General features: G+C 37.7%; 1 protein-coding gene across 3 annotated transcripts; it reads right to left on the reverse strand.

Moving 5' to 3' along the window:
* Positions 1-2833: 2833 nt before the first annotated feature.
* On the reverse strand, positions 2834-10281 carry cyp21a2 (cytochrome P450, family 21, subfamily A, polypeptide 2). 3 transcript variants are annotated; one of them, XM_084089810.1, is made up of 12 exons: positions 10116-10281; positions 8798-8986; positions 8024-8113; positions 7763-7917; positions 5709-5804; positions 5494-5604; positions 5304-5390; positions 5134-5169; positions 4511-4624; positions 4069-4235; positions 3344-3447; positions 2834-3245 (listed from the first exon to the last, which is right to left on the reverse strand). In XM_084089810.1, the coding sequence occupies exons 1-12, from the start codon at positions 10237-10239 to the stop codon at positions 3001-3003; spliced, it is 1518 nt and encodes a 505-aa protein (XP_083945936.1). In that variant the 5' UTR covers positions 10240-10281; the 3' UTR covers positions 2834-3000. The 3 variants fall into 3 exon arrangements, with proteins under 3 accessions (XP_083945936.1, XP_083945937.1, XP_083945935.1); XM_084089811.1 differs by having other exon boundaries at positions 2834-3264; positions 5134-5217; XM_084089809.1 differs by having other exon boundaries at positions 5134-5217; positions 10116-10280.
* Between the last annotated feature and the right edge of the window lie 468 nt (positions 10282-10749).

Below are 10749 nucleotides of genomic sequence, written 5' to 3' on the forward strand. Positions count from 1 at the left end.
GAGTTACTAATGAAGTGACTAAACAATGCCAAAATAAATAACTATCCTCACCAAAACCTGCTATTTTTTTTTTTTTCATTGCCTTTTAGTATAAACCTGTATAAACACACATTAAATAAAGTTAAGCTGCATTATGGACATTCAGAAAACATCTTTGCAATAATTATATAATTTTACAAAAAAAAAAAAAAATTCTAAATCTAAATCAATAATTAAATTTACCACACATTTACCAAAGTTTCTTATAATAAGTGGACATGGCAACACTGACTTAAACAGAGTCCCATTCTTTCTTTACAAAGGACTACATTGTTGATGATGCTAAACAATTCATTCATCGCTCAGGGATTTTAGAAGCCTTCAATGTCACTGTAATGGATTTAATAGGTTATAAGCAAACTCTATTATATGAATAGATGTAAACAATTCCAGTTTCTGTAATATAATACACTATAATGTTAGCTTATAAGACAAAAGGCTTTTACATGCAACAGTAAAACACAGTACATATACCTGCTAGTAACCTGAGAGTACCATTTTGTGGTTCTCCGTTAACTTTGGAAAACATTACTTGCTCCTATGTCAGTCCCAGCCTTTCAAATCAAGCAGGTATTTAATAAGGGCCTTCCTGGTGGTCCAGCATCCTAATGCCATGATGACTTTAAAGATCCAGTTGAGTCCTTCTGTAGGCAACACGAGGGAACCCAAAGATCTGCTCCTTGGGGAAACTAATAAAGGGAGACTGAGGGCAACACTCCCTACTGCCCCTGCTGCATTTTCAGCAAATGCACACACTGTCAGCGAACAGGAAAGGGTGGAAAAGGCCAAGCAGCGTGACATAATGACCAACCCATCTGGCGATAGCCAATCAGAGAGCATTACAAAACAAGTGGAGCCAATCAGTAGGATACGGGCTGTGATGTGGTCGTCACTAAGCCACAGGAAGTCAAAAGTAGAAAGCACAGGTCCGAGTGATTCACCTGCCCATTCTAGATCGTTCTGGAGTGACATGATAATTTGGTTACTGGGAGAAAAGAATGAAAGGACAGAGGAGCAGCCAATCAGGAGGAAGCCCAACGATGAAGCTCTGTGATCCTGCAAACAGAGAAAGAAAAGTTATAACAGTGCAACCACATGCATCTTACTGATAGTATGCATAATGGATTCAAGACACTGAATGGACGTTTACCTTGAATAGCTGATAAGCAGCATGGAGTGATGAGACAGACAAAATCATTAATGTCATGACTGTGGTAAACTCTTTTATAAAATCCATCAGTGCCCTTTGAACACATAAATCACACATGTATGAAATTAGTGCACTTTTAAGTGTACACAACAAATAGGCTATGTTAAGTATAAAATACAAAGAAAGAAATAAAGCATTTAAGCAAAGTTGCCAGACATACTCAAACTCATTAGGCAAAGCAACAAACTTACTGGTAAAACACAGCTATAATGAAAACGAAAAAATGCTATATGTATATAAATATAAGTTACAAACACATTTACTAATGAGTGAAATCTACTGTATTGTAGCAAATAGGATTGTCACGCCATACCTGAGCAGTAAGTGAAGTATTTCATTGTTCAGCGTGTAATTACAGAGACCAGGCAAATTGCTAAACGTCAAGCTACTAAATTAAGATTTAAATCAAAGTAGTTGTCATTCGGTTCTGTGGCAAAATGTCAAAGATTGCGTTCAGCATGTGCTCGCTGTTTACCATCAACAACCCGTTACCCGAGCGAGCCGAGCACAGGAAGTGTGTGCAGTTCTGCGCTCAGCTGGTAGAGTGTGTGTTCTACCCTCTAGTGGACGAGAGAGGAACAGCACCAATGTTGAGATCACTATACAAATCCGGGTTACAGCACTGTTATCCGACCATTTATCTTAAGGAATTCATAAAATCACAGCCGATGGCAAAAAAAAAAATTGTTTTGGTGCGATATCTAGATATTTGTGCAACACAAAAATACTGAGTGTACCTTTAAGAATTCAATATAGGCTAATAATCATGTAATGCATTATTCCCCAGTTAAACTCGAACATCTTAAGTTATTTAAACTCGAACATCTTAAGTTATTAATACTTGAGACTCATCACAATGTTTACAGTCAATCATAAAAATGACAAAAGCATATACACTCCAATTGTAATGAAGCATAGTCAACAATGGACTGCCTTGTTAAACACCAAAAATTGTGTGATAAAACACATGTGTATATAAAAATACAGGATGTTTATAAAGTAAATGATAAAATATTTTATAACATCAATTATTGAAATATGTTATTATTTAAACAATTTAAATGTAATAAAAAATGTGACTTCAAAGTACATGGCAATTAGCCATCCCTTTAAATGCTTTACTTCAGCTTTATTAGAATTTGTTATATTCATAGTAACCAGAATTTGATTTATTCTGACACATACGTTTCTAGTTACCCAGCAAGTTGTTGCTCAAATGCACCCAAATAAGCCCTACATCACATTACTCTGTTTATGACAGGAAAAATGTATACAGTAAGCTATAGAGTGCTGCAGAGATGATGCATTTTTGTAGGCATTCCTGAAGTTAGCATCACCCTGGTTCCCTCGACATTTTTACAATGACTTTTGGATAATAAGCTCTGTGACCAACACAAGTTTATGATACTTAAAGATAATTTTTACAAATGAACACATCTTTTATGAATTTTGAAGTCTAAATGTATTCGCCAGAAGCTTTAGAATATAAACAAACTACACCAGCTACTACAAACTACACAAACTCTGTAGTCCAATTTGCTCACTTGTTTTACAAGTCACATAAAAGCTTAAACAATTCATGAGTTGGGTATACAGATGTGTTTTATTTTTTAGAATAAAACAGGAAAATACATCAAGCTTGTGCTAACCCATAAAAAAAAAAAACCTTGACATCGGGATGATTAAACTGTAAGTTCAAAAATGTTTCTGGGTTTTAGAACTCATTCCTGCGACACTCTATTCATAATCAGTTACTGTTCTCTTGGGTGTGCTATAATTGCGTATGGTTTGACTTTAAGAACCACACTGGCGACGCCCCGCAGGTCAGGCAGAGGCTCTTCTTTACTGGCAGGCAGGAACTGAAAGTCTCGCAGCAGATAAGCCGTGAAGAGAAACATCTCCATTTTGGCTACCGCCTCTCCCAGACACAGCCGAGCTCCCCCTCCAAAAGGAATCAGGGCACGAAGGGACCTGCCACCATCTTCCAAAAAGCGTTCTAAAATAAATCATATTCACTGTCATGATTAATGAGCACTGCATTGCATGTGTAAATATGCAAATTAGAGAGGTCTGACAACTTGTGTGGTTTTGTACCTGGTTTGAAGCTGTATGGATCATTCCAAACGTCTGGATCATGGTGGGCACCATACAGATTAGGAATGATTATTGTATTCTTGGGGATGAAATGGCCTGCAATACTAAACAGAGGACTGTATGAATTTCTTTTGAGAATCTGAGTGAACATTAAAAGGGCTATATATGGAACAATTCAGAAACCCTTATTAATAGCGGCACTGGTGGCAGTTAAGTGAACTGTAACTGTAACTTTACTAGCAATATAACACCAAATATAGAACATTTATTCACAAGACCAATCCGCTAATAATCCACATGAAACTGATTAACGTAAGCTGTAACTGACTGTCATACATTTTTTTACTGCGTGCACTGACGTCACTGCCATTACACGATAGGCTGAGTTGCCTCATGTGATCCAAGTTAGCCGTTATGATTTCTCCAATGGTAAGAGATACAGACCCTCTCATCTCCCTAATACAAGACCATCTCTGGTGTTGCTTCACTGCCATTCGCAAATCCTCTCCTGTGGCCTCATGGGACAGTAAAGTGTCCATCCTATGGACATTTCAGAATCCGGGTACATTTCCGGGTACATTTTGCCTACTCTTTTACTGTGAATTTGGATATACTTCTTTTGTCACATACTAGTTTTCGCCATTGTATACCTAGCAGGAAAGTATGCGATTTTGGATGCAGCCTAATTGTTAGTGATCACAGTACTGATCTCACTCGATGCTCACCTGCTGTTTCGTATGGCTCTGTGAGGCACGGCTAGGGGAGCTACAGGTCGTAGTCTCAACATCTCGTTGATCAGTGCACACAGATACGGCAGTCTGTGACGGTCGCTGTACTGAGGGTACCGCACATCCAGCACACCACACAGCTCCTCGTACACTTTATTCTGAACCTGGATGGCGAGAGAATGAAAATACTGTGTGCTGAATGTTTGTTTATAGACCTGTAAAACAGGGGTTTCCAATCCTGCTCCTGGATGACCACTGTTCTGTTCAGAGTTTAGCTGCAACCCAAGTTAAATACACCTGAACCAAGATAATCAAGGTCTTCAGGATGACTAAAAACTTCCAGGCAGGTATGTTAGGGCAAGTTGGAGCTAAACTCTGCAGGCCATTGACCCTCCAGGACCACGATTGATTTAAATAGGCTGCATAAAACAATAGGTACCTCAGGCCTATGTAAAAGGAAGGCCATAGTCCAGTTGAGCAAGGCAGCAGTAGTTTCTGTCCCTCCAATTAGCAGATCCACTATAGTCATGTGCACATGAGTGTTTGTCAGAGTCTATATATAGGAGACAACAATATTTTGGTTAACAACATTGGATTCATTATAGTAAAAAATGTTTGCCCCCATGCCAAACTCCTGATTGTGCAGATTTCAATTGAAATGACTGTTTTTTGTCTGCAAATTTTCAAATGTGACCGCACCTTTAGGTGTCTGTTTGTTTACATTTAAATGGAACAGATTGAAGAACACTGTATTTTTTACTGTACTTTGTTGAATAGGTTAAAGAAAAGATATTTCATTTATTTTACTAATTACAAGTTCTTTCCTTTATTCTTTTCAAAATGTTATAAGAACAAAAGAAGCTAACAACTCAGTTTGTCTTTTATAGATTAAATAATTATGCATGAAACAAATATTTTTTGCCCCAGGACATTCAAACATGATGTTATGCTTGTTTTTCATTCAATAGCAAAATATACAATTTATTTTTCAGTATTTTGAGGTCTCCAGTTTAGGAAACTTTAGTCCAGGAATCTCCAAACAAATCATGTTCCATTGCTCACCATTTGATTGGCTGCTCCTTGTGGTGGTTCGAGGCACTGCAGAAGTGAAGAAGTCAGTGTGCTGCCTTCTTTATGGTCACTTCTCTGCACATGACACTTGATTAGTACTAAGCACATTTTAGTTAACTATGTTTGATCATTTTATTAATCATTTGAGCATACATTCTTACCTTAAACTCTTCTATGTGTTTCCCTATCAGTTCATCACGTCTGGCTACCTCCTTCATGAGACGAGAGAATGTGGGGTTGGGTAATTTCTATGAGGGAAAAAAATTTCAAAAAAGGGTGCAAATGAAATGCATCTAGGGTCAAAACAATTCTTAAATCCTGCAACTTGGGGGTTAAAATCAAATGTGTTACCCTGAGCAGAGGGAAGGAGTCCAGTGCTGAGATCCAGGGTGAACCCCAAAGAGACACAATCTTATTCAGACAGTCCTGCAGCTTCTGCAACTCTTCTGAACTCTTATCATACTGTCACAATGAGAGGCAGCAGGAGGTTTCAGTGTGAGTGAGACCATGAAATTGAGGACACATAAACTGTATATTGTGGGGAATAACTTTTAAACATAATTTACAGTTTTGCCAAAGGTTAGTGTTGTGATGACATTACTCGCGGCCACAGTAAAATCTTCAGATAAATCCACTGCTTTTCCTTTGTAGTCCCGCAACACCTGTTTCAAAACCACAAAATGTGTTATTTTAAGGGATTAATCTGTATAAGTGTGGTATTTATAATTATTTTAAACGTTAAAAAAAATCCAACATTCCAAAATGCATTCTCATTTTCTGCATTCTCATTTTCTTGTTCCTTTGTACTTGATCCATGACCTGGAAACTGATAAAAGTCTGTCATGATGAAATATGTATCAGTGTGTGACTGCGTTTAACTCCACTTTTAGACACACTCGCAACTTTCCTAAGCACTTCCCTTTTGGGTGAATTTCTGCCGCTATTTTGAAGTGCATTCAACTTCGTCAAGTGGGTTCCTTTTAAAGGCACAGTATGGCATTTTTCGCCACTAGGGGTCGCTAACCTATTTACAATAACAAAGGCGTAGTTTGATGATGCAACATTTGCTAAGAATTATGGATCTTGTCGTCAACGTCAAGCCGACCGATCTGATAATGTTTATGGACGACTGAATACATCGATGTTTTTATCATGACTGTAATATGAAGCAGTTCGGGATTGCTAAGAGACAGCTATCAGCTCCAAACGCGACGCGAGTCCCGCGGATATAAAAGGAATATGGACATTTCATTCTAACGTTACCGAACTACACGCCGAATTACTACTCACAGGTCAGTTTATTAGACAAATTAAACTTGTGAGGTAACGCAGCGCTGTTTCACTTGGTCTAACATTACACTAGCACACTAAACTGCATTTAAATGTGTTGAAATGTATGTGTTAGTCTGTATGTATGAGACTAGCAGTAAACTAGATCAACATTAGAATAACATACAGATCATATTCTGACATTTTATCATTGTTGAACTATAAAACATTGATTAGTTTTATGTAAATGTGCTCACCTGTTTAATAAAGTACATGTAGGAGCGGTCGAAGTCTCGGACGTGGAGCTCTCGTTTATATACTGTCTATGGGAGCTCTCGGCATCTCGAAAACACCGCGCTGATATTGATTCTCGTTTTAGTTCTCCTTTTTTTATCCAAAGTCTGCTTGCCATGGTCCATAATGTTTGAACGAAACAACAACAACGTGCAAATAGACATTGCGAACTACAAAGTTGTCCGCGTCAGTTGCTTTGGTTACTATCAGACGGCTCTGGTTCATAGCTCTGGTCATAGATATCATATATAAACGCTAGATGTCTTATGGCGCAGTCACTTCCGGCATCACCGTTCGGCCATCTTAGGTCAGTGCTCTGTGCATTAAGGTGAGTGATCAGCATGCACACAAATCCTCATATCTCGCTGAAATATTGACGGATTTACAAACGGTTTGGTTTCTTACAAACGTTATTAACGTGGCTATAATTCCGAATGCTTGAACATGTATGTTATAATTTTTCATATGTATGCAGTGTATGTATGTAGTGTCATAACTACATCTCTGACGTTTATAACAAACCAAACCGTTTGAAAATCGGTAGAAAATTGGGCAAGTTATGGTTATTTAAAAGTATTTGCACCATTAAACGAGTGAGCGAGCACACTGCCGCAAGATGGCCGCCACGTGCGGACGTCGACCTCCATTGGCCAGCAGCGCGCACGAGACATCTAGCCTTTATATATGATATCTATGGCTCTGGTTGCCATGGCAGCACGAGCGGAAACCAGGGACAACGCGGATATGACGGCATTGGCGGCGACAAAACGGAAATAAAGAAACGGGACGTTTCTCAAATTAAATTACAAATTTCTCCTGGTTTGAAAGTTGTTGGAAACAGTCGGGATAATGTAAGTACACAACTATAAAAAATATATAACATAGATATAGTGATTTTTGCTATTTTTAAAGCAAAAAAGTTACATATTGTGCCTTTAAACAAAGGGTTCCACCAGCAGTGGGACGTAAATCCGAGTGAATGAGACGGAGGGAAGTTAGTGAGGGAAAGGCATATAAAATTGGACTGAAACGCAGCCTGTGTGTATCTGCCCTTTACCTGACAGAGATGGTGTGCTTGCTTTTCTATGACAGAGTGCAGGGAATCAGTCGTGCAGCGCTGCAGAGCACTATGTACCACACGCCTATGAGCCTTCCATTCCTCACTGAAATCACCCAAAGAAATGGTTCGCCCTCCACTTGACACTATATCAGCTAAGAGTGAGGTACAAGAACAAACACATATGAGATATGAAATATAGGCAGTCTTTTTGAAAAGATAATCAATTGACTGCTGGGCTAGTTGAACAAAGTAAGTTACCTGTGTATGAATGAGGCCTCCCAGCAAAGTCAGACCATTTTTTAATCAGAGCCTCGCGGATGATCTCACTACTGTTTAATATCACCATGGCTGCAAAAAACAATAAAAGACATGAAAAGAGATACCATCATAACATAATTGTCTGAATGTTTGCCAGTGTAGCTTTTTAAAAAACTTTTTTTTTTTTACTTTTGCTTATCTAACTAACAGCTATAGAATTCTTTTTTTTTTTAAATAAAAAAAATTAAGAATGCAGTCTTTCTTGTCTAATAAACGAAAGCACACGTACACAGGAAGAGTTGCTCTCAAACATGCAGTTTATTTTTACTTGCATTCCTTGTACCACATGACAAACACGTACGCTTTCTTTCGTAGCCTAATACGTGCTTACATCACAGTCTGATGTTGAACAGAAAACATGGAACAGGAGTTACATGTGAACACTACAGAGAATTTACTTTTTTTATCCTCAAAATGTAATATAGCCCATATTCCTAACATATTGGGAGAAATGAATGAAATACTGTTATGTAAACATAAACAAAGATAAATAACTATGAATATGTAAACCTTTCCTCAAAAACAAAATGCATACCCATTGCTCTGTTGTTTATTTTTCCTTTCTTTTTTATAGAAAAATATAAATATTTAAATGTTCAAAATGATTCATAATTGATGAATGACCAAAGTTTGTGTAATTCTACATTTGATTTAGTTGTGCTTCATAGGTCATGAGTTTTACTAACATGGAGATCAAATAAAAAGATGAATTACTTGTGCTGCCACAGCTGAGCCGATAGATGTTTCCATAGCGATGCGCCAGTGCAGTCAAGTGGATGGGCAGATGATCTTGAGCGAGATCCAGCATATTGCCCAGCAGAGGGAGAGAGAATGGACCAGGAAGAGTGGGAGAAAGAGGAAGGAAGCGCTTAGAGAGGGAATGCAGGAGTTTGGGCACAGCAGCTAGACAAGTACAAGTGGAGAGACAAGTACATATCAAAATGGAGCAGAGCTGTCGAATTTCACAATCTCCTTTAGGGGTGGGCGATATACCGGTAGACACGATTAACCGGTAGAAATTTGTGACTATCGTCTCTATCGTGGTTACGCTCACTTGACGTTTCTGTGCTACACAGTCACAGAAGCTTGTCATTAGCATGCGTTTTTAAGTATTGCGGGTTAAAAACTTGTTATTAAGTATGCAGCGAAAGACATATCGATATATGTGCGTGCTTGTCAGAGACACTGTGTCTCATCACTGAGAGACGCGCACACCGCTGCTCATAAAGCACATGAGAACTGAACTGAGTGCTTTTTGCAGACTAAATACACATACTTTTGTGTAAAAGTGACCCTGTCTTTGCATGTAAACAGTCATTTATGTCTTCAGTGAACGTTAACAGTTGAGAAAGAAAACACACGAGTATATTGAATCTGTGTGGTCGGGCTTAAAGTGACAGCATCCAAATTTCCCTGCTGTTGTCATTAATGTAATCAAACAACAAAAAAGAGAAAATCTCTCACTGCTCTTGACTGAATCACTTTTGTAACTTTAATAAGTATAAATGTATTATTTCATTTACACAGTGAAGACTATGCAGTGTTTTCTATACATTTGAGTACTTAATACAAATTAAATTTACGTGGTAGGCCTATTTCTTATTTCTAGCGCTTGAAGTTTTTCTGGTATGTCTATTTCATTTGTGTCTTTGTTTGTTCTCCTATGCTTGTAATTAGTTTCTTTGTTCATTCTTTATCACTGTTTACTTGTCTTCAGTAAGCTTGAGAATTATTATTATTTTTTTTTTACTTAGGTTAGCATAAGTTTTTTGTGATATTGAAAATGGTGACAAGAATTATCAAAATGTCAATGGTATCAAACATTTTGAAATCATAAAAACCTTATTTAAAACAAAAATAACTATATTGTGATATATATCGTACCGTGAAATAAAATTACTCATCGTGATATAAGATTTTGGTCATATCACCCACCCATAATCTCCTTCTTCACTTTTCTGGTATTCAGGTTATCAATGGAAAGTTATTAAATCTACGCCTCCACCGCTCTAATTTGAATCAAACCTCCTACCTTCTGGTTTGTTGCTTGCTTTGGCATCTCTGTCACTTTGCCTTTCAGTCTGTCTACAGAGTTGGACCACAAGCATCCACAAAATGAATAGTAACAGCACCACACTCACTGCTGAGATACACATGCTGTTGATTCTTTACTGAGTCTAAAAACTTTCTGAAAGCTTTTCTTTTACTCTCCCCCTTTTATTATATTCCTCCTCCAACCCTGCTCCAATCCACATGATTGAGTGTTGTTTCTCAAAGTATCCTCTCTTCAAGGATAGGTAAATATTATCTTGACCTTTATCTCAATGTTACTCTCAAAGCAAGAAGAATTAACCTCTAACATTACGATTTGATGAATGATATTACAGGATACCAAGTGCCCATTGGCTTTATGATCAACAAAGTTTCTATTTAGTAAAAAAAAAAAAAAAAAAAAAAAAAAAGGAAGTACATATAAATAGAGGACTCTACCACTAAGTGCAACTGTGCATGCTATTGTATATCCTTTACTGCCGAGCTCCATGCTGATATATTGCCACAAGGCGTTGGAAGGAAAGGCCCCATTCATTGCAAATAAAGCAGTGATTCAGCAGAAGCTCAGGAATATAGTGAAATACAGTTACCACCCTGAAAAACCAATCAAAGAA

Source organism: Abramis brama (assembly GCF_963993115.1).
Source record: "Abramis brama genome assembly, chromosome: 17".
Lineage (NCBI taxonomy): Eukaryota > Metazoa > Chordata > Actinopteri > Cypriniformes > Leuciscidae > Abramis > Abramis brama.